The sequence below is a fragment of the Hippoglossus stenolepis genome, chromosome 22 (assembly GCF_022539355.2).
Source record: "Hippoglossus stenolepis isolate QCI-W04-F060 chromosome 22, HSTE1.2, whole genome shotgun sequence".
Lineage (NCBI taxonomy): Eukaryota > Metazoa > Chordata > Actinopteri > Pleuronectiformes > Pleuronectidae > Hippoglossus > Hippoglossus stenolepis.
The window spans coordinates 3,475,181-3,498,905 of record NC_061504.1 but is presented as its reverse complement, the minus strand read 5'-3'; the positions used below and the strand labels follow the sequence as shown (position 1 = coordinate 3,498,905).

The window sequence follows — 23,725 nt, the reverse complement described above, 5'->3', positions numbered from 1 at the left end:
AGATGATTACTACATTACTACATATGATATTTTCTATCAAACCCAACCTTACAACAAACTTTTAAAAAAAATCGGTTTATCTTATCACTGCATCCTTTTTTCCTCTCTTCCTCTCTTCACAAAGTCTGTTACCATATTTTTTAGGACTTAAAAGTAGTATAATTTGTATGTATAGTCTGGTCATTATAGCGGTTGGCAGATCATCAATTGGCCTCAAGCAGATATATTTGTATCTGTGTATATGTTGTGCTTTATTTTTTTTATCAACATAATGCAGGAAAAAGATGTTTGGGTTGATTTAGAAATGGTGTCATCATACAATTTTTCCAGCAGAGTCCGCTCTGACACTACAGTTCACTTCAATTTGTAAACTAGTTTGTGAGATGCATTGCTGTAAAGCTACACATCTCCATCATTTTCCCTTTTCAATATAATTCATAATTTTGCATATCCCACAAATCTCCTCCCCAGCTCACCCAGTGGGGGCCCGGACGGCACCATGGCCTTGACCTCCACCTTGACCACGGGAGGTACATTCTTTAGCTTGGCAGTAGCGTGGTCGATGAAGAGCTGCACTGCAACATCGTCCAGCCCAGGAAAGGGCGTCTTATCTGTTGCCGCGTTCTGTCTGTTTTCTGTCGGCGGCTGGACCTTGTGCATCGCCACTGCGGGGTATGGATTCTCCTGGAAGAGGGAAAACACAGAGAATCACTGTTAAAGGAACAGAAGAGAGGAGGGACACATTTGAGTATTGGCGACATAAAGGAAGACAAAGAAGAAGGTCCACCAAGTGAAGAGAGAGGGATTAGTCTCGTGACACTGGGTGAGTAAGACGGGGAGAGAAAAAGGGAAAAAGACTCAGAGGACAACACAGAACGAGAGCCAACAATGCTAAGTTTCAGTACGTTTTTGAACAGCTGCTCAGCGAGCTCCTTGACGTGGTTCATGACTTTGTGTGGACACGTCTCCTCTTGTCGTATCCGCTCCACCTCATTGGCTACCAGCTGTGAAAACATGACAAAGTAAGCGTTAAATTTCACCTCATCTTTCATATCTGAGGCAAAAACATTGAGTTCCCACCAGATTAAGAGTGACACAGACTAACTTTTTCTAATAATCTCATTTATATCCGTAAATTAATGCAATGTGTTTTAATCATTACTATATTTAGTTTTTATGACATTCATTATATTGTTTTTTATATATATTTATTTAAAATATATTCATATATATTTCAGATCTTCCTACTATTTCTCCGTCTCTTCAGATTTTAGGCTTTACCTGAATATCAGTTCAAACTAAATGCTTGTACATTGTCTTCATGGTTCACAAACGATGTGTTACAATATGAGATGATGGTTGGTGGGACGGTGCGCCACAAATTATTTAGAAGTTCTCCTGCACATTGTGCCAACAGACTCACTTCATCAAATAGGTCAGTGGCTCTGTAAGGAGGCCCCCTCTCTGACACGAAACCTGCAAACGCCATGCCGTCCAACACCTTCATCAGGAAATCGTCCTCCGTCAGTGATCTCTGACCCAGGAAGGCCGCCTGCAGAAACACACGTTAGCACCAATCTCCTGCGTGTGTGTGCGATCTGATCGGAATATTCCTTCATGTAAAGTACACAAATGACTTATTATCTACAGTTGAGTTCTCTTCCTGTACCTTGTGGAAGCGGATCACTGGTTCAGGGTGAATGCGAATGATGTGTAGACACCAGCGGTAGCCCTGGAAGAGCCGAGCGAACAGCCACAGGAACACTGCACGGATCTCCTTATCCTAAAACACACACACAATGGATGAGTGAAAGCCAACGCACAAAGACACACACACACACACAACAAAACTGAAGGAATAATGGAATGAATAGGACAGCTTCAACCGTTCTGCATCTGCTATTTTCTTTGGTCAACATTTCTTCTTGAAGATTTCAATAAATACATTTCTCAATTACAATCTTGCTGTATGAATACTGAAGTCTCTGTGTGTGTAACTTCATCCTACTGAATTGTTTTCTGTGTTGACTGTACTGTCTACATTTATAAAAAGTGCTGCACATACAGGATTTATCATTAAGAATTAAAGCAAAGAGTAGGTAACATTTCTTCACCTCAAATATGAAGTTGAGACTTTTTGAGAAAACAAGAGCTGCATTTTCACTGCAGGAACTTTCCCCAGGAACTAGGAACCTTTGCAGGAACTTTGTGTTTCCACCATGACCAGGGTCTAAATCACGTTCTGGAGAAATCTTTTTACCACCAAACGTCCTTGCTCGCGGGGTTAACCAAGGTACAGGAACCATTTAAGGTGGGGTTAGGGTTTTACTGACTCTTTGTTACGAGAAGACAGCAGATTATCAGCTGACTAACTTTTGTTTCTTACCTGGATCTTAAGTGCAGAGGGTTGCGAAGAGAGTGGGGGAAAGGCACGATCAGCAATTTCCAGCTCTGGATCCAAAATCTGCAACAACAAGAACATGAAACCACCATCAGTTACTACATTGGCTTCTACATCTCCCAACCCTCCTACTGTTGCTTGTCTCTGCTCTCATCAGTCAACATTCTTTAACTGAGTCATTAGCAGTGAATCCTGGAAAACAGTGTTCAAGCAGAAACTTTGTTTTACTGTTTAGGGTTTGAAGAGTAAGTTGGTAATTACACGTGTTTTTGATTTGGTGATACATTCGCTACAAACTGGAAATTGTTGTATTTTTCCAACACAGTTTAATTGTCAGTCAAACAGTCTTTGCAGATCTGAACAGAATAATTCCCTTTATTGAAGCTATAACTCTTCCCCTGCAGCTTTAACCATAGCAGCTAATGATATCTATCCTGTTCTTCTAAGTATTGGTACTTAAATATGCTTACAAAACATTTTTATTAGTATTTCTCAAAGACATCACTTTTGATGTCTAATTTTAGAAGAGAAGTTGAGTCCATTAAAATAGTTCCTCTAAGTAACCGATTTTGGTTTGTCCAGCTCCAAGGAAAACAAAATAAAGACTCAGGGTTTTATGAGACAAACATTTGCAGCAGCAACATATTCCAGGCCGAACAAACACAAAACAAATTGTATCCCTTGGAAACAGCCTTTGGTCCCAGGGCTAATGCATGAATATCCCAGCGAAACTGTAAGGAGAGCGGAGCAGCTAAGCTAAGCCCTGGTTCATCGTTGCTGCCCAACAATCTACATCATCACCGTTTTGCGACCTTCAACCAAACCCCACCGATCACTTTTCAAGCTCTGCAGTTTATCTATTCTTGTGTCTTGTTTCAGTGATGGAGGTCAGATCGAGTGCCTGCTACTTTTTATTGAGTAATCTCAGACAACAAGCCACACACACACACACACACACACACACACACAACACACACACACACACACACACACACACACACTGTGGTAACCGAGTTGTGAAACAGCTAAAAAATATATTTATAACCCAAACCCACAGGCATTATTTAAATAAACATGGGCGGGCAGCGGGTGAGAACTCTTTTTAGGGATTAGAAATGAATCCGAGTATGATGTAAAACATCTAAATGAGCGAATAGGAAGCCTAGACAGCTGCAAGGATATATGTTATCGTGAAAGCCTATGACACCCTCTTTTACTTCTGCTCAAATAACTGTCACTACCGACATCAAACTGACTAGAACAACAAAATGGATCACATAAAGACAATAATAGCCAGTGGTGAATATGTTGTCAGTGGATTTGTCGTCACGGAGAAAACACAGGAGCACCGGTGCTGCGACAATTCACAGATGCTTTTCCAAAACTAAGCCAGGTCGCGAGTCATAAGGGTCCACATTTGACTTGCGGTCAACAGGTCCGAGCTTTGCAGATGCGGGTTTGCAGAAATAAATCTGTGCGGGACTCAAACTGGGTCCAAGCACCGTAAAAAGAGACTCCAAGATTCTTCACATTTATGGTGGAATTTTAAGCGCTGACCGTCTGCTTCTTTGGAGTCTGTTTGTATCATTTAGTCCCTCACCGAGGTAAACCAGCTCTGTCGGAGATACAATCCTCCAGTTTATAAATCTGTGTTAGAGCGGAGATCTGCTGGCTGAGGACACAGACCCATAACCCAGTGAACTTTTCTTTGACTCATTCACGGCTTTTACTCCATCCCCACAGAGCAATGACCACAACTCACAGGAGTCTCTAGGTTAGAGGCCATAAAGCACACAGAGCAACCAGTGAGAGAAACGGCCCCAAAAACAAAAACAAACAATTTCACAATAAAGTGTTTTTCATATCTTTATTAGACTTATGTCTTTTGTTAGCCTTGTAATCGGAAACATAGAGCAGATGCCCCAGTAAGTAAGTCACAGTTCGGTGTTGTGCTTGAGGATTTGGTTTTGATGTGAAATTTTTAATGGTAAATGGTCTGTACCACTCAACACGCTTCCCCCATTCACACACACACATTCACACAGTGCATCTCTGTGCTTAGATCATAATTTGGGGGCTTCCTTCAGGGTTAGAAGCAAAACGAGGAATGCTTACATTCAGCGATAATATTATTGAAACATAAAAACACAGAACAACAGCCACAAGAAGAGTTTACAGTCTAATTACTGTCATCACTCTATGACACAGTTATAAAATATTATAAAACAAAGTAGTCTATGGTCTATATCCTTGTTCTGAGTCACCTTGTTAAACCTGTGTTATTGGTTTAAAGGACCACAGGATTGATAAAAACACTAAGATAATAAAACAATAAGAATAATTAAATCAAATGCAGAGATAAAAGAAGCATATTGCAGGGTTGTGCATGTGCTCTGAAACTCCCTGCCGGATGAGATTAGGCTCGCCAACTCACTACCGATCTTTAAATCACTGCTCAAAGCATATTTTTACATGAAAGCATTTCTAACATGCGACTTGTAATTATTTTCATTACAACACTCAGTGTTATTGAGTTCAAGTGTGATGTTCCTGATCTCGTCAGCCATGTTCTCTCTTTTTCTATATCGTTCTCTGTGAACAGCAGTTTCTAAACAAGTCTTCAGGGGTCATTGCAGACGTCCTGAGTAATGTGTTATTTTAAAACATGCATAAATGTAAATCAGCACTGTAGCCTTGTACTATATATATATATATATATATATATATATGAACCTTTTAATTGGAGTGCACACTCTACTCATATACTGCTACTATTAATATATTGTATAACCAACTAGTTGTGTTGTTTTGCAGCTGTAAACATCTAGACTGCCGTAGTAATGAAATCAGCACAATGCATTTATGATGAGGATCAAATCTTGTAAATATTGTGAGAGTTCGTGGGAAGAGAATGTCCAATATTATAATTTAGGCAGCATCTAAATACACTTGGCATATCTGAGCGGAGACAGAAGGGAATGCCAACTCATCAGCTCCCAAACAAACACATCCTAACCTCTAACTCAGTGACGTCCCCAGCAGAGGGAAAACTGTCCTGTGGTTGGTGACAAGCTTGTCAATCTGTCACCAGACACTCACTCACAAATAATTAAATTGATTATTATGATTTACATGCGACAGCAATCACAGGAGCAGCAAAACGAGCTAACTGTCAAGGAAGGAATGATTTAAAAGGATTTTCCCACAACTGGCTGTAAAAGTATGACCTATTCTTAAAATAAATAAAAGTACATAAGGAATACCAACAAAATTGTACTTAAAAACATTATATGAGTAAATGTATTAAGTTACATTCTACCACTACTTGAAGAATTTAACAGATTTTATTTTCTGCTTACAAAATATATACGTCCACTTCTAAGTTTTAGTCTTTGACAAAGGATTTCTATGGATCAGTTAAGTTTATGTGACACTAGTCACCGGCTGATGTTTATAAGCAAAAGCCTAATTTATAACATAATGTTTTTGCCACTATGCCACTATGACATCAAAACAGCGTCATTATGTTCATTGTTTTTAATGCAATTAATGAATAAAACAATAAAACGTTCAGGAAAGTGGGTTCTTTTTATGGATGCTGTATACTGAGTGTTATGACAAATAGTTTGTCTTGCAGGCTATTAACTCTGCAGCACGTGAGCTGGCAGAGCACCAAGATGGTAAAGAGATTATCAAGGGTGTTTCTGAAGCATATGACCAGTGTTTATGTGATCAAACAATTATTCATCAGTCTCCGATTAGAATATTATTTGAGTAACAACAACTCGCACTGTTTAAAAGTATCCTCCCTTTTTACTATGACATAAATCCAACGGCTTCCCAGCAGGGAAGAGAAATGCGCATAATGCTTAAATAAATAAGATGATAAGGAAGTAGAAAAAAGTGTTTAAACACTTGAACAGATAAGCATTTCTCAGAATGGGCTGCGATTGGAATAGAGGAAGGGACTGAAGCTGCAGTGAAGTGCTTGATAGGAACACATCAGTGCAGAGCGGGAAGAGCAGGTGATAGGACATTCTTCTCCATTAAGTGTGGGTGATACGGTTACAACTACAGCTGAGTTGGCACCAACAAAAACTGTTGAAGCACCAAGCATCAACTAAAAAAATAAATAAACACTAAAATAAATACAAAGGAGAATTAACTCAAACTTTCTGTTGCAACAAGAAGAAACACAATTAAATACATTTGAAACAAAGGCAATAGCATGTAAATCTTGATTCATTTTAATTTAGCCCGAAACTAAATGGGGTAGCGACATGCAGGTGATAAAACACACATGTTGTATTATACAATGGATAACACAATCTAATCTGATCTAATCTGAATTTAGACCCCAATTAAATTTGAAGTGACAGAATATTTGTGATTCTGCTAAAACCTATTTTATTAGTACAAGTTTCACCACTTCATACTTGAAAAACAAAGAAAGCCCCATACATTGTAACTACAGCAAATCCAAAATTAAACTGTAAGGATCGTCCTGGCATCTCAGCCCTTTAAGCACCACTGGGGAATTTATTTATTAAAACATTGTATTAAAATAAAGGTTCCTGTGCTCAGTGTGTGTGTGTGTGTGTGTGTGTGTGTGTGTGTGTGTGTTCATTGTTTCGGTTGCAGCTCTCACCATTGCCAGCACAGTCTGTGTCTGCTGAAGGAGCGGTTCAGGCAGCAGGGAGATGTGGACACACTCGGGAATGGTCACCGTACCACCGTCCAGGTCGGCAACGATCACATCCAACTGAGCAGAAAACGCACACATGTAAAACACACTTTTCATCTCCGTTGATAAAAGCACATCAGTGTGATACACAAGCTGATTACAGTGAGTGAAAGATAAAGAGACAGAGAAAAGTCATCTCTGTCAACGGCTGCTCATTACATTACCAGTTATCAAATATCAAAACATAAATTCACTGCAGACAGCAGGAAGGGCTGCCCAGACGATGACCTCTGACCCCTTGACCCTGACGACTGCTGGTACATTGATAACTACTGTACAAAACATAGCATTTCATTGTTATGTGAGATCAATGGCTCCATCAGAGCGGCAGAGTGTAGTCAGACATCTCAATAAGGAGCGTCCATTACACAACTCATCAGGCTTTAATAAGAGAGCAGCAAATTAAATTCTTTGATCAACAGATGTAGACCAGTGGTTTTCAACCTGGGGTGTACCAATATCAACTCCAGGGTTCACCCGGGGGTTGTGGAGAAAAATAAAACAATAAAAGAAATAACTATTAAAACTGGTGAAATGCTTTAACGTAATATCCTCTGTACGAATTATATCATTTCACAATGTGTGTCCTTGAGAGTCAGTGTATGCACATAAGTTTCTACCAACCTGATTATTCTGGGGGGGGTCATGACTTGAAAAAGGTTGAGAGACACTGATCTAGACTCTAATTATTTTTCATTTAAATTGGTGTAATTTAACTTGGCAAGGTTTGTATAGAGAACTGTATTAGAAGGCAACAGGTACCAAATAAGCAGACAGCAGTGGGGGCAGTTTAATAAAAGACAGATGAACCATTACTTAATGGGTCACTGAGAGTTTACATGTAACATACTCCCCAATGTCATCGAAACTCACATCCATGGCAGAGCAGGAGACTGCGTGTAAGTACAAAACAGAAAATCTTAACCTCCTCTGTCTGATTTCAAGGTCATTCAACTATTGAACAAAGCTCTCATATACTTTGAGAACTAAAACAGCCATTTCTGCAAAACAGGTACCACATTTCTCTCCTCCAGCTGGAAACTGGCAGCACGTGATCCAAAAAGTCAATCGTCCACAGAGTGCATGCTGCTTTTTATGAATTAAAGAATGTTCTGTATGGAGTTGGTATTTTGTTCTCTAACTGGCTGTCCACGTTTTCTGCTGTTTTGGGCTGCATCCTAATTACTTTCCGGTTAAAGTGGTTTCATCATTGTGAATAAAGTGCTTGATGAGCGTAACTGCCCAATAATTGAAGTTGTATGTGTGTTACATGTGAAATACATATTTTTAAACACAATACAGGCTCATCAAGAGACTCCCCTGTTTGCTGCTATCCTGTTGAAGCTCTTTTTTATATTAAAAAGGTGGTCACAAGGTTTTGGTTGACTTATTGGTCAAGCTAATCCCATCCCAGCCTCTGACTTAAACAGTTCTTTCCTTTAGACCAACGAAGTGTGGGTGCAAAAGTCGAACCAGTTATTCTGGCCGAAGTCGGTTCTTTGGTCGTTGAAACACAAAGAACTGGTCGAGATTAGGCGCTGGCTCAGAACCAGGCCCTTGAACTGCCATGGGGGGGAATGGGAAATTGTGATGTTGATTAAGAACTCACCAGCTCTTGTGTTTCGGAGCGGAAGAACGAATTGACACCGATGATGAAGGGAGTGGGAGTGCTTAGGACCTCTATTAGTTTTCCAGGTAGGATGGGAACGTAGGTGAAGCTGAGAAAGACACAAACACAAAAAGAGATTTTTCACATCAATTGTTGTCAACTACAGCATACACATGTTGTATTTGATTGAAAAAAATCAACAATAACACCTCGAGAATGATGTGGAGACAGAGACGGTGGGTGGAAACACACCTGTATTTGAGGGGGAACATGATGGCCAACAGTCCACGGCAGGCGTCCGTGAGTCTCTGGTAGCTGTTGGACAGGAACAGGATCTTGTGTTCCGTCAGGGCAGCGCATAACAGATACAACACGTTGACTATACCTGAGGGAGAAGAGAGCACAGACAGGAAATCACTGTCAGCCCACAAGGCGAACTAATTAAAACACATACTAATAAAGTCCAGTTATGTCCTAAATTCTATCTTTAAGAAGCTTTTAATGTTAATGCAACAGCATGTTTATTACAGAGAGTGTTTTTCTCATATTCTGTCCCCATGTCTCCCTATTCAGTAAAGATAGTTGACTTAACAATTTTCTAACAGAAAAGCAGAGCATTATAATCATCCTTAAGGTGAAATTTATGGTAGAACTTATGTTGGGAATGACATAAGATTGTAGAGAAATGGCTACTTGGATTAATGACCAAACAAAGTTTCTAAAAACATCTAAAAAATTGAGTTGGCAGGTAAATTAAAGTGCAGTATAACCCTTTATTAGAAATCTGCTATTTGTCTTTATTAAAATCTATTAAAAATAGAGTGAATCTGGCTGTTTCGGCAGTGGTTCTACTTTGCTGTCACCAGAAAGAAGTCATCATATACATCATAATCTACCAAACCTTCACTTGGACACCTGAGAACACTATTTAGAAATTGGAGGTGTATTGATTAAATATAATATGAGTTCTTACCAAGCTGTCTGAAGAGCTGGGCCACAGTGCTGCCACTGACAGGGAGCGCGTCATTGATGGGAGTCTGGATAACTTGCCGGTCGCCAGCACCTAACGTTATCGTCCGCTATAGATTGGAGAGAGAGGAAAGAATGAAAAGAGGTCGGGAGGTTAGTAGTCCTGGAATAAATGGCCTTTTCTGAGTAATCCAGGGTTTGGAAGCTTGGTTTAATCACAGTTGTGCGTGAGAGCAGCATAAGTTAGCGACAGAGAGATGGAGAATCCCAGAAGCTTAGCAGGTACGTGACAAATCAGACACAAGCCATTCCAGCTGATCAGGATGTGAGTGGAGCTTGGCAGGACTCCATGCCAACAACTGTGCTGCAACACAACACCACCACATCAATGGGCCTTTGTGGGAGACTGAAATCCCAGCATGGCAGGTGTCATGCGCAGGTGATTTTCCACTGTGGCCTCATGTAAGATTGATCATGGTGTATCTGTTCGGATGATTCGATTAGGACCATGAAACTCGGAAGAAGTCTCCCGACACGGAAAAACTCCTCAACTGAGCTGACATGCAATCTGTAAAAAGGCTGAAATAGTTGTCTTTAAAATAAAAAATAAAAACTTCCTGCTGCTTTGTACACAAATAAAACTCAGAGTCAGCCATTGTCCGATCACTATGTCCTCCATTACAGATAAATTGGAAATGTTCTGAGCCCCAGACAGAAGACAAAGCCGATAAATATTGATTTGTGAGTGGATAACCACTGTATCCGGAAGTGGAAATGGAGGTGATTTAGACTGTAAGAAACAAATCTATATAGTATAATTACAATCATCCAGAATTAAGCTCAGCAGCACAAAATAAAAGTCGACTGAGGCGACAGAATACAGCACACTTTACAGACTAGGTTTCTTTTTCATATTAGGCATGCAAGACACATTCATTTAACACTCCAGATAATGTAATTCAAATATTATGTCCTGGTAAAATAGAGAAAACAAAGTTACAAGACCTTGGAGAAACAGTACTCGTGTAAGGTTCATTCTAATCCTGCCAGAGGGCTTTCAGGGTACACAAAAATTATGATTGTGATTGGATATGCAGTTAGCTTCGGAAAAAGGCTTTAATCACGGTTATCAAGCCTGTGAGGCCGTTTGTGTGGACTGGGCTGAGCTGGGAGGGAAGAGTGCAGCATCGTCTCATGCGCTCTACAGCAGCGATAGCAAACATAGCAAGCTGTTAGCATTTCAATACTGCGACCCAACAGCTGATCATCTGGTGTGTTCACGCTGTTCATGATGTCTGCATCATTTTAATAAATTACCACTTGACTAATGTAGGATCTTCTACACTTAATCACTTCTATTAACTGGATGGTGACATTAGTCCTGTGTACATCCAGTGCCCCAAATGGAGATAATCAGATAGTGAATAAATATATATCAATGCACAAGGAGGAGAAGTTAAAGTCGTTGCCTGATATTGTACCTGAATAAACACAGAATGTCCTAATAGATGCATACAACTAGTTTTACCAACTGATATTTGTATCCTACACACTGAAATATCTTACAGTACTTCTGTAAGAAATCTTTTGATACTTGTTGGCATGGTCTTAACCAATGTTTTTTTATATTTACAATTCTGACAAATAGAAGATGTTGCATACTCAAGGATTCATTGACGACAGTTATAAGGATAAAACATTAGAATCCTGTAGTTATTAGAGTAATAAATGACTAAATTATTTTTTCTAATAGCATTAGTCCAGGAAATACATTTTTGATTTAGTAGTTTTGATTTCTTTTTGTAGTTCTTTGCACATGGTTACATTAAGAAAACTAACAAATGATCAGTATGAAAGTCAATTTTCATGAATTTCATGAATCTGGAGGCTCATGCTTGTATCAGAAATGCAGTTGGCTGTTGAAAAAAAGAATGATCAGTTGTTGGTCCCATATCGAGTCTGCATCAAAGCATTTTGATTGGTTCTCCTGCCACAGGAAGTGTGCATGGATTGGCTGAGGGGAATGGGTGGAGGAAAAGAAGTTCAGAGCTGATGGGTGGCGAGAGGAGAATGAAGTAGGGCTGGCGTACCAATCTCTCCTCTCTCTCCTCCTGGCCCGGCTGCACAAGCAACCGACAGACACACACACGCAGACACACACGCAGACACACACACACACACCCCGCAGAATAAGACCCAGGTTAGAAACAACAGGAGCAAGGGCACAGGATGCCCACACTTGACAACAATATGACAATAATGTATCAGCATGGCAAAACAAGGAAGCGGCACAAACAATGATGTCATAAACAAGAACTGCAAGATGACGGCTGTGTAAAAATATAGGATGAGTGCAACGGTAGACATGAGAGAGACACACGTGCAAAAACAAAGTGAAGCCATCATTTGGGATTCAACAGCGCGATGACACCAACAATCATTGTGTCATTTCATTGCCAACTAAAATAAACAGAGAGCAACAATAGCAGAAAACTGTGGCACACTAATTGTCATAGAATAGCAATAACATAACTGCATGAGAGGGGAAAAGAGATATGCAGGTGACATTATTTTCCCAAGTGCCGTCCATTGCAGGACGTTTATCCTACAATGTTTACCTTTGTCTGTTGTTGTAATGAGGATCCATCATTGACTATATGAACTCCTACATCGATGATTCTGATATTTCACTGTAACAGTAACACTGGGAATTTTTAAAGCTGAGATATTTTTATTTCAAAAAATGTTAACATCTTCCCACAGTCTGACTTATTTTCACATCACATGATGGTTGTTGGAACAATAACAGGTAATAAAACTAATTTGGTAACAGCAGAGTTCCTCATTGACACACCACAATAATAAAAGGTGAAGGGAAATAATGTGTTTCCTCACACGATCAGCTGACAGAAAGTAGCAATGACTTCCAGCAAAACAATAAATGGGTTTACCCCCGAATTAAACTCTGCCAGTCACAGTGCTTGGCAGCGTGACAGGCACTGTCCATAAATTGGGATTGGAATTTCACCTTTCACACTAATTACTTATAAAGACAACAACAAGCAAATCGCTAAAAGAAGGGACGGATGACAACTGCCCATACTAAATACAAGTCATCCCACACCATGAGGAAGTCAAACACGCATTACAGAGGACAGGGTCATGTGCAGACTGTGGGGAATCACTATGTTGTTCAAGAGGACTTTACCAGGAAAGATGCTTAAAAAAGAACCAAGTGGTTTGTCACTGTTCTGTGTTAAGGATGATCCTGCTGGTCACCCTGCAGCACTGCTTTTGCAATTCACTATTTCTCACATCAGGCCAACAGCCTCGAGTTCAGTCCAAATTAGAGATGTGTAAACTGCTCAGATAAATAACTGGTGCTGTAACACCCTGTCACAACGTGTTGTTTCACAAGCTGCACTGTTTAAACACCTCTCACACCTTCTAGTTATTTAACAAGCTTTGATACGACAGCCTGCGCCAGGATTTAAATTTAGCTCTAAATTTCAAGGTCAGCGGTCGTACATTTGTACCCTACTGACATATGCATTTAAAAAGATGGGGGCTTTCGTGATGAAGACTAAGCAATGTGTGTGGCAAACGTAGCACTATCTTGGATAACCAGTGGTTTATAATAATAATAATAATAAACAAAATGCTTCAGAAGAGGATAAAACTGAAATACAATTTAATAAAATAAAGAAAATCCATTTTAGTCTTAATATTGTCAATTTTATTTATTAATTTAGTCCTGCTTTAAATGTCCTTGTTAGTTTTTATTATATTTAGTTATCCTCATCCGGTTTTAGTTGACTAAAAGTCTGGGTATTTTACTTCTAGCCAAAAAGAGAATGAATTATATTAGTCCTATAATTCAGGTTATATTAAACATTTTAGTCAATGTATTGCAGCAGAAAGTGATTTGATTATAAAAAAAAAAAAATCTTGGCGCTTGATCGAGCAACAGTTAAATATGGTAAAAGCAATTTTAACAAAAGTATTTTCACTCCCCTTTCTAGCTCATATAACCCTAACCCTTACATACATATACAAAAAGAGGTCCTGTGTGTTCTTAGTAGAAGGTCTAATCATTATTGGTGCCAGCAGCTGTTTGGTGTGTGACAGTGTTGCCACAACAATATGTCTAATGGCCAAAATCATTTCGATGTCATGTTGCTGGAGTCTGTTGTGAGTTCCTGGCCAGAGGCTGAACAGACACATTCTGTGTTAATGACAGACGTTTAGTAAGGCTGACAGGAAAGTCCTGTGTGATTTAACAGTTACTGGAATGTGTGTAAGTGTGTGTTGCTCCTTCTAAAGTGGCCTGTGCTGCTCTTGAGTCGGAAGAACAGAACTGTTTGTCCTTTGGCTGGACAGGAACAGGATGCTTAAAGGGATAGTTCACCGAAAAATGAAAATTCACTCATCTACTCACCACTATCACAGGACATTTAGGCTTTAAAACATGGTGTAAATGACGTTGTTTTTAGTCAAATGTGAATGTCGGGGCTTGCGGACATTTGGGTGACACCACATTAGCAGTATGGAGGCTTGATATGTTTTGTCTGTTTATTAAGTCACCATTTACTTCAATTGTATTTGATCCTGCTGCAACGCTGTTTACCTCTGAGACTCCAGAAGTGTTTTGTGGACTCTAACACTTCACCCACCCCTCCATCGGCATAGTGCTGAGCAGATAATGAGGTGAACTATCCCTTTAAGGGGCTCTGTACATTTACTGTATATACTGTAACTGGGTGTCTGACGTTATACATTGCGTAACAGGTAACATACAGCTTTGTTAATGAAACCACTGATTAACATCTATAGCAGAATCTATCAGTATGACGATGAATGATTCAGGACCAAGCTTTAACATTGACCTGTTTGTGTTTTCAGATTTGCGTTGGTGTGTAAGGAGAGCTGTGCTGTAGCCTCCGCTGTTTGAGACTGTTTGTGTGTTAATACCGATTAGATCTCATTCCCTCATTCAGCTGCTGTGCTTTCCAGTAGGGAGCCATCTGCTGTCCCATATGGCCACACAAATAAATTACGACCTGCACAGCTTCAGGAGGGTGTGTGTGCGTGTGTCCCTAGTGTGTTTGTCAGGTAGTGTGTGTTTCACAGTGAGGAAACAACTTAAAAATAATCAGTGTTCTGAAATACATATTAATAGATGCATCAACTCAGGTTCATGACAAATGCGACAGAAGAAAAAAACAGAAATAAAATGTTTCAAATGATTAACAGCGTGATCCTGTGGAAGCGGTTTGATCACAAAACACAAAAAGACAGATCAAAAATAGCTCAAGCGCCGTCAATCACACATGATTTGAAATGACAGCAAGAGGGAACACATTCCTCAGGGAAAAGAAGACAACTCTTTTACTGCTTGATCAACAGAATCTGTAACATCAAGCTGATTGTTGATTGGTGAAGCTTGCAGGACGGGAAAGTTACCTGGAGACAGGCCAGCAGCCAGTCACAGGCCAGGGCCTGAGGAACCTTTTCTAAACTACATACTGGGGACTCATCCGTCTGTAACACAGAGGAGCCAGCGTACAGTAGGGTGCACAGAGGTGACAAACATGTGTTACAACTGTTAACCACAGTGGAAGGGTTCAACTGATGTACCTTCAGAAAAAAATTAGAATACTTCCTTCTGTTTGTACACCATCAGCATGAGACAGTGTAATAGGGATCTTTAAATGACTTTTAAGAAGTTTTGTGGAAGAGAAATAACTAAACTGAAATGTATTCTTACAAAATATATTTTGTAAAGAGAGTAAATGGTAGTGAGGAAAAAAAGAAATGACAAGAAATAAATCATAAAATGTCGTGACAAATCTGATGTTTGAATTAGCTCAAATGTGTTCTCAAGAAACACACAACGTTGGACCTGCTGGGGCCTGTTCACATGTCAGTGCACATGTGCTACAAAATGCCCAAAATAAGAAACTTCTTCAGTCAGTGGAGAGTTTAAGTGTGGTGAGCTAGAGGCTTAATGGTGAAAGGTTTGTGTCTCACATATGTTGTTACACGAAACAAAACACACATTATAAACAGTATATATACTATAAATGGAAGAGTTGAGATTTTCCTCCATGGCTAACACTGAATAAAACGTGATGATGTAGTCTACCTATGTTAAGTGGTGTTGATCAGGAGAACATGTGCTGATCAAAACGTTGGGCTTAATGTCTCCCAGTAAACTTATAGCAATAACAATGATCTATATTAATGATGTTTACACTTGAGTGTGTTACCAGGATGGCTACCTGAGCAATACACAACGCTGCCCCTGTTCCTGTTTTTTATATGCATACACATACACATGACACAGTCTTAACATCTTCAACAATAGCTAAACATTTTCTTTAGTACCAAACAAACAAAAGTGCAAGTTTAGCAATGCTAGCGCTGGCTGTCCATGCTGAACCGGAAGCTGTGCTAGCTGACAGCGCCAAGCTTTACTTCCCTGCAGTGGCATGTCCGTGACTAAGCTGCCCTGCTGCAAGGCATTGTGGGACATAAGGAGTGTGTACCACCGAGCAAAACTGCACAGCATAAAAAATGAGACTGAGAAACGGTGTCACAGTATATGTTCATCTTTGGGAAGCTGTTCACTTTGGTCTATATGACAGGTAGTTTGTTTTTTCCAGGTGTTTGTAAGAGAAAGAGATGAATGATCAGTAGTTTATACCTGGGAGCCTCCAGCAATGGGGATGACACAGGTGAGGAGGTTCCCGATGACTGTTTCCAAAGGGGCAGACAGGCCATCTACGTGGATGGTGTAGACCAGACCCAGACAGTTCTGTTTGTTAGAGAGGGAGGAAAAAGCAGATAAGTCTCACTGCTTTATTAACTTCAGAAAACATTAATAACGGGCAATATTATTGAACTGTCATCAAAATAATATATTGCATCCACTGCAAGCACTACTTGCTCTTTATTATGCAGCTGCACAAAAATTAAGGAGCTCAAAGGCTCATCAATAATAATGATTTTATTATTGTGTTTCGATTGCCTTTTGTGTTCATTCAGAAAAAGTGAATAATTAATCACACAATAGTGTAGTGGAGTATACAAATGGTTGTGTGCACCGTACCCTGAACACCTCGGTGTAGTCTAGTCGGGACACCAGCACCAGGCTCTTCGGGGCGAAGACCTTCGCTGCCTGGACGACGGCCAAATCTTCATCTACCTCATCCAGCTCGCTGGCATCAGCCTTCTGCAGCTTAACACACAACAGATATGGCTGCAATCAAAGCAGGCTAAAATAAACACATCAAATTATAAACCTGAAGGGATTTCCAATGAAAAAAAAAAAAAAAAATGCCACAACAGAAACTCAGGTTCAGTCCTCAAGTGTAAATCTAAATGCTGCCTTGTCACATGTGAACAAAGTAAACAGACAATGGGCCTCATGCAAGAACATGTTTGTATTCTTGAATTTCTCCTGTATTTGTTCATATGGTGAGTTCGTACAATCATGCCCCGGCAGATTCAACAAAGACTTGTATTTTCAGAGAAGTGTGTAAATGACCAACATAAACAATATGAATGTGAGCGTGTATGAGTTAACATGCACAAGGATAACACATTTGCATAATTAACGCCCCAATAGTACCACATAAGACTACACTTCCTGCCCCATATGTCAATCTGTTCGTACAAACGGTTGTTGCATGAGGTCAAATGTGTACAAGTAGGAAGCATTAAATAATGTGCTGAATGGATATACTCAACACGGAATTTCATTCCAATACAATCTGCTCATCCAGCACATACCACACTTCCTAGAGTGCACTATCTTTGAAATTTCTTTACAATTGGGTGTTCATGGTAAAATGTATTCATGGACCCCAGGGTGTCAAGACTATTATTCCAAAATAAAACAGTAACTCTTGGGACCATGACAGGAAACCAGTGTGGGATCATGTCAATCAGTCATTGCTGCTGCACTAACAACTAGACTGGTAGCTACATATTGTCCTGAGGACTCGTGCCCTGATGTCTGCCACACCTGCGGGTTGTCCAGGCCCTCCCAGAAGGTGAAGCAGGCACAGTAGTGACGCTCCGAGTTGATGTCCGTCAAAACCGCTACAAAGAAGGAGGCAGGCTGCCGCTCAGGAACCAACTGCCAACCGCTGGGCTGACAGAACTATAGAGGGGATGGGCGGGGGTTGAGGTGATAGCGGGAGAGGAGACAGAGGGAAAACACAGACATGGGTTGGAATCAGATTGGAAGGAAGGGGGGAAAAAAGGAGACAGATGGAAAGATTAGTTTACATACCAATGTGGCAATCTTTGTGTCATATCAAACTGTGGGTCACATTCTTACAGCACCTCAGGGTGACTCATCCAGGGCCAAGCTATCATTAACCCAACAAAACAGGTTCTGAATAGTTTCCGCCTGCTTTAACAATATGACAACACCACCAGGGCCCTGACTAAAATGGAGTGAGTAGAAGAGTAAATATATTTTGTCTTCATTTGTAAACACATTAAATACGTTACAGTATGAAATGTTAAAATATCAACATGTAAATGAAGAAATGTTAAAGGCGCAATCAATACTGTCAGTTTTGACTAAGTTGAGCAAACATTAAAAGTCAATATTAGCTGTCTTTTTTGTTACAATATAGCATTTTTGCATTAAATTAACTGAAACAACTGTTTAGTGCTGATTAATTAGCTGATACATTTTCTTCAGAGTGCTAAATCGATCAAGTAACTAATCTTTGCAGCTCTACAACTAACTACGGATCAAGCTATGTTTTCTTTCTCGGCAAAAACTAACTAGTTGAGCAAGACAGCTCCTGTAGTAATGTTTAACAAGTCATCAACTACATTTGGTTCATGTAAAATCTCAAAACAAACTCCAATCACAAAAGTGTAGAAAGTGTAGAAACTGTTAGAATAACTATGTGGAGTGTGGGCCCTGTGGATCAGGAGGTTTGTGAGCTGTAATCATCTTGCTGTGGTGCCACATGTCAGACGGACATGGATTGACTGACCAAGTGTCACTGGAAAATACCTGCCACATAAAATACTCCTTTAGTTCAGCGTGTGATGAAATGTGCCCAACAATAAATCTTGTAATGCTGGCAGTTGTCTCTTGCCCCAACCACTGAGCTGGCCCAGGAAATAAGCTCATGTGTCTTGTCCTGGTCACCAAGCTACACAGGAACATGTCTGTGTGTGTTGACTTACCAGCTCTATGCCTTGTGGGAATGGGCTGTCCTCCCAGTCTTTCTCAGGAAACCGCTGGAGAATGCGACCTTGACCTTCACCCTCCACTGTAGAGACACAGAGACAAATACAGTTCATCCCAAGATTGTTTGTTGTCTGTTTAATTCTACTGATAAACTCTATGAAGTTCATAAGCCATAACAGCACAGTGGCATTCTTCTTTTTGTGTTTTATCATTTTAATGTTGGAAAATAAATAAGGTCTAAATTCAAATAATCATGTTAAAAGTAAATGTATGTCTGGTGGCACCAAACCAAACACAACTTTGCTGATTTGGGAGACATGTGCTTTATTAGCTTTGTGAGCTGGTGTCGTTTAAGGCCTTAGTTTGGTTTTCCAGGTAAGAAATGTGACTGTGAATGACTGCATGCAGTGATGGAGCAAATATGAATATTACAGTAGAAACACAGGAAGTCTATCTGGAGCATGGCCCACCAAACACTTTCAACTCTTGGTTGATGGAGCCGATACTAAGAAGACTCCTTTAACCTAGTTTCTGTTCTTTGTTCTATGATTCTACTTCTATCTTAAGGGGTGCCTGGATAAGAAGTTTAATGGATTTAGCCTGCAGTGTTTAGTAAACAGAGCAACCCTTGTGTTTAAAATGCTATAATAACATGTATTGCATCATCACTTTCGACAGCACATGTAGTTCAATACACATATAATTACTATGATCATTATGAAAAAATATTTTTGGATCAAGTCATCAACTTCTTTGTGAGACTGACAGCTACAAACACAAGTTACCAGAGTCGCGTATGACTCGCCTATGACAAGAGCAGACTGGCCACAGGGTCATGACGTTGGCTCGTGAGTCATGTCCTCCAATGTCACAACTCGCAAAACAAGGAAATCAACATCTTACCAATGACAATAATAAGAAAAATAACAAGCGTCTATTAAATGCAGTAGTTTTTCTTTTAGATAAGTATGTTGCCGAGTAAGTCATTCAAAATTATACCATATCTATCTATTGAACACTAGTGGGATGCATTAGAATGCTCGTTTGCTGATTTCGCTGGTTAATGAGGCCATTTCGACTGTTGGCTCATCCCAGCAGCACGATTACAACGACAAAGACCGACTTATGTAACCACCACAGGACCTGCCGGTTGCTTCAAGGCTGCATTCATCTGCACAGTGAATACAAATGATGTCATTTTAGCATAAAAACAGTACAGAGCTAAACATAATCCTATGCTAAATTAAGGACAAGATTCTCGCCCGCAAAAACCTGGACATTTTATACTAAATTTTGCCTCCGAGAAAAACAACAGAGCCTGTGTGCCTTTACCAAGGGAACTAAAACAGAAGCCCAGACACACACAGAGACAATACACAAACAGAAAGTAGGCCAGCTCCCATAGCACACAGGGAAATGCTAGAGTCAACCCCTCTCCCTGGCGACCTGGGGATGCTTGTGAGAGTGGCGCTCTGCAGTCAGAAGTCAAGCGGTTCACTTTACAGCCCCGAGTTGCTTATAAGTGAACCAATGGTTTAAGGTTTGCTGCTTTACATCGATAACAATAAGTTAATGAAGTCAGTTGATTGTATTTTCCAACATCAGATGCTAAAAATGTTGAGTATCAGATAAGCTTGTGATTAAACAGCAGTTCAAATAGAACCTACAACTTCAGACAGTCACAAAAATAAAACATCCACATGGTTTCTGACTGTGAGACGACGCACACACCAAAGCAGAGTGTGTGTTTTTGGTGTGTACAATACAAAACTTTCATTCATCAGTAGTATGATGAATTGAGTGGTAAAGTGAACTACATTTACACAACAAAGCTGTAAAGTTCCTAATACCCTTTCATCGCATATGAATTTACAACAGAGGAAACACCATCATCAGTCAGCTAGTAGATATTACTTTTATGACACTTAGGAACGTGACTTAGCCAACCCCCGAACACTGTGATGAGTCATCAAGTACAGTACGCTGGACCTGATGCATGCTGGGACTTGATGTCCCAAACGGTTGGGAGGTGACGTCAAGTTGGCTGATGTTACAAAGGAGAGAACTTGTCGCCTGGTACAGCCTAATTTCATGTAGGTGTGTCAACTGGCACACAAACAATGAAATAAATCCTGAAAACGGTGCGACAGCCCAGATTAAGGCGTGTGTAGATAGACTATCTGCCAATAGTGAAGCAGGGTGGGGATTATTAAGCAAGTTAAAGCAGGACATCCTGCAGCCGAGGGAGGAGTGTATGAATGAGCCAGTAAAGAGTCTGTTGGGAGTGACACGCAGGCCTCTGGACCAAAGACATTAGAGAGAGGGACACGCACACACACTCTCATACATCACTCTCCCTCTCATACTCACACTTCTCCCCTTGAAAGCCTTCAACCCAGCTGTAACTCACTGCTCGCTGTGGGAGAGGAACGCTGAATAAAAAAAAAGTGTCTCCTTGTCACAGGAGGTTCATTTTTATTCTAATCCAATGATGTCACGAATATGCGCACGTATACAACTACAGTTGTTTCTATGGAATGTAAACAAGACTTTTAAGTTTCCAATTAACTTAACAAAAGCAGCAATTACGGAGAAATGAGAAGGTGCAGCACGTGCTAGCCGCTGTGCCGTGGTACAGATTACAACCACTGAACATTTGAACTGAACACAACTTTGAAAATATTTTTGCCACACGAAAGTAAACTGCAGACAAAGATGTTCACAAATTGTTGGTCTATATCCATCAAGTTAAAATCAGAATGTTTTATTTTCTGTAGCCGGAGTATTTAGTAGTTTCTTTCTTTTACTGTAATCTGCCAGAAACCAGCTGCTTCCTGTGAGCTGTGGTTGCAGCCAGGGTCAGTCCAACCAGGAAAGATGTGCACAATTCCAAGGGTTGGAAGTGTCACTGAGCCTATGTGTTAGCAAACAGCTAATTATGCATTAGTTCCCCTTATTGAACTGATAAATTACATCCATAAGACCACCTTTCAGGCGGAATGTCTCCCACTGCTCTCAATGGCCAGTTTGACGATGACAAGACGGGTGTTTGTGAGAGAGAGGAAGGTCAAGGCTGCAACTTAAGCAGTATTAAGTGTTTCCTTTTTTTGGATATATTCAATAGTGGCAGAACAAAACAAAATGAATCACCTGTGACTTGGAAATTAACACAGAAATGGATGTAGTAAGTTAAAGCATCTGCTGCTGCAGTCCATGTGTTTTATCACTGATACTATAAACTGTTTCGCACATGTAGATGCGTCATGTTTTACTCAGTTAGCATTAGCCAAGGTAAATAAATTATAGACAAAATATGTGCCAACTATTTAGACTTTAATGTGCACTAAAGACAGTTTAATATTTGTGAGAAAAATGTAGCTTGTTGAAAGTTGAAGAAATTAAAGTTCCCAGGATATATTCTGAGCGTTGCTTTACCTTTGTTGGTGTCTATCATCAAGTATCAAATCACAATGAATCAATTCTGGACTTTGATTTGATGAATCTAAATGATTAGAATCGGGGAAATTATTATTATTATATATTATTAGAGGAGTTATTCAGCCCAGGGGCGGCCTTTCAGAAGCCAAACCCTTAAAGCCGCAGAACAGCATTAGACACAGAAAAATAAAGCCATGAACCCGTCAGTAATATCTCACTATTTCACCAGGATTGGCAAGACCTCCAGCATCAAATTACTGCTGGATCCGGTATGACCCAAAGTTCAAACAATAATGGAAACCCAGCTATAACACAATGTACAAATATTATGAAAAAGTGTTTAGAGAGTAATATTGGGGTTTGGAGTTTTTGTAAAGCAGCCACAGAAGCTCATTTTGAAATAGCCGAGTTTGGTGATAGACATAGGATGTTAGCAAGCAAGTCATAGTTCCCTACAAGGAAGAGGATACCTTTGATGCCACTGCTTGTGACAACAGCTCTGAGTTTGGGGTGCAATCAAACAGGCTGATAGTGAAGTGTTAAAGCAGGTTGCTGTAAGCAAGGTTAGTGGACTTCTCAGTTCTTACAGCAACAAAAGTATGAATGAGAACTTGCACCATCTTCGCTGAGTGCCACAACCGTCTTAACACAGCCACTGCACGCAAATCATCTCCATACCTAAGTCACGTGGCTATATATCAGTCAGGTTTCACATGTGTTGCAATGAAAACAAATATGCAAATAATGGTAACACTACCATTATTACCAGCAGGACTAAGAATTAGTAATATGTAATGAAAATGGCCAAAAACTACTCATCATGAGGATATTTTTGACCAATTGCCAGTACTGTTGCTTTAGGGGGGAGCACTTAAACCTGGCAGACAGAAACTCAACATTTTCACACAGAAAACATGCAAATTCAGCAGTGATTAAAGCCAAGACAGTATGAGGTCATTGTCTTTGTTCTAACACGTCAACCTTTGTTTGGTTTCATGAACACACATATCCCTGCCAGTGAGACAACTGCTATACACTGTTCTGAAATGTTGGTGCACAGGGAAACAAATAATACTCGAAAAATAAGGTCTGCAAAAGAGCTCAACCATTCAGATACGGGCTGTAGCAGGAATGCATCTTTGGCCGTTCAGTTTGCTTGGATCAAACTACCCATTATTAAATCCAATCTTTTCCAGTTCCTGCAGAAGTACTGCTGCGTGTCACTGGATTGATCCGCTGTTTGTTTGGTAGTGTGCTCCCATACACAGCAGGATCTACACCAAACTGTAATACAACAGCATAAACAAGTTTTACTCTGGTTTCTGCAACAACCCAGCAGAA

General features: G+C 40.1%; 1 protein-coding gene across 7 annotated transcripts in view; it reads right to left on the bottom strand.

Annotated features, from left to right (window-relative positions):
• The window catches only part of sbf1 (SET binding factor 1), a 57,774-nt gene that overhangs the window by 18,269 nt on the left and 15,780 nt on the right, over positions 1-23,725 (bottom strand). For 2 of the 7 annotated variants that reach the window (XM_035147428.2, XM_035147431.2), the window contains exons 2-16: positions 18,943-19,028; positions 17,753-17,890; positions 16,835-16,963; positions 16,430-16,540; positions 15,187-15,264; positions 11,814-11,843; positions 9,728-9,833; positions 9,007-9,139; positions 8,755-8,863; positions 7,050-7,163; positions 2,387-2,464; positions 1,670-1,783; positions 1,424-1,552; positions 906-1,004; positions 477-684 (exon numbers count right to left, since the gene is read on the bottom strand). In XM_035147428.2, coding sequence (XP_035003319.1) covers positions 477-684; positions 906-1,004; positions 1,424-1,552; positions 1,670-1,783; positions 2,387-2,464; positions 7,050-7,163; positions 8,755-8,863; positions 9,007-9,139; positions 9,728-9,833; positions 11,814-11,843; positions 15,187-15,264; positions 16,430-16,540; positions 16,835-16,963; positions 17,753-17,890; positions 18,943-19,028 — 1,662 coding nt within the window. The remainder of the gene's footprint in view (positions 1-476; positions 685-905; positions 1,005-1,423; positions 1,553-1,669; positions 1,784-2,386; positions 2,465-7,049; positions 7,164-8,754; positions 8,864-9,006; positions 9,140-9,727; positions 9,834-11,813; positions 11,844-15,186; positions 15,265-16,429; positions 16,541-16,834; positions 16,964-17,752; positions 17,891-18,942; positions 19,029-23,725) is intronic. The other 5 variants (XM_035147429.2, XM_035147430.2, XM_035147432.2 and 2 more) reach the window with 5 other exon arrangements.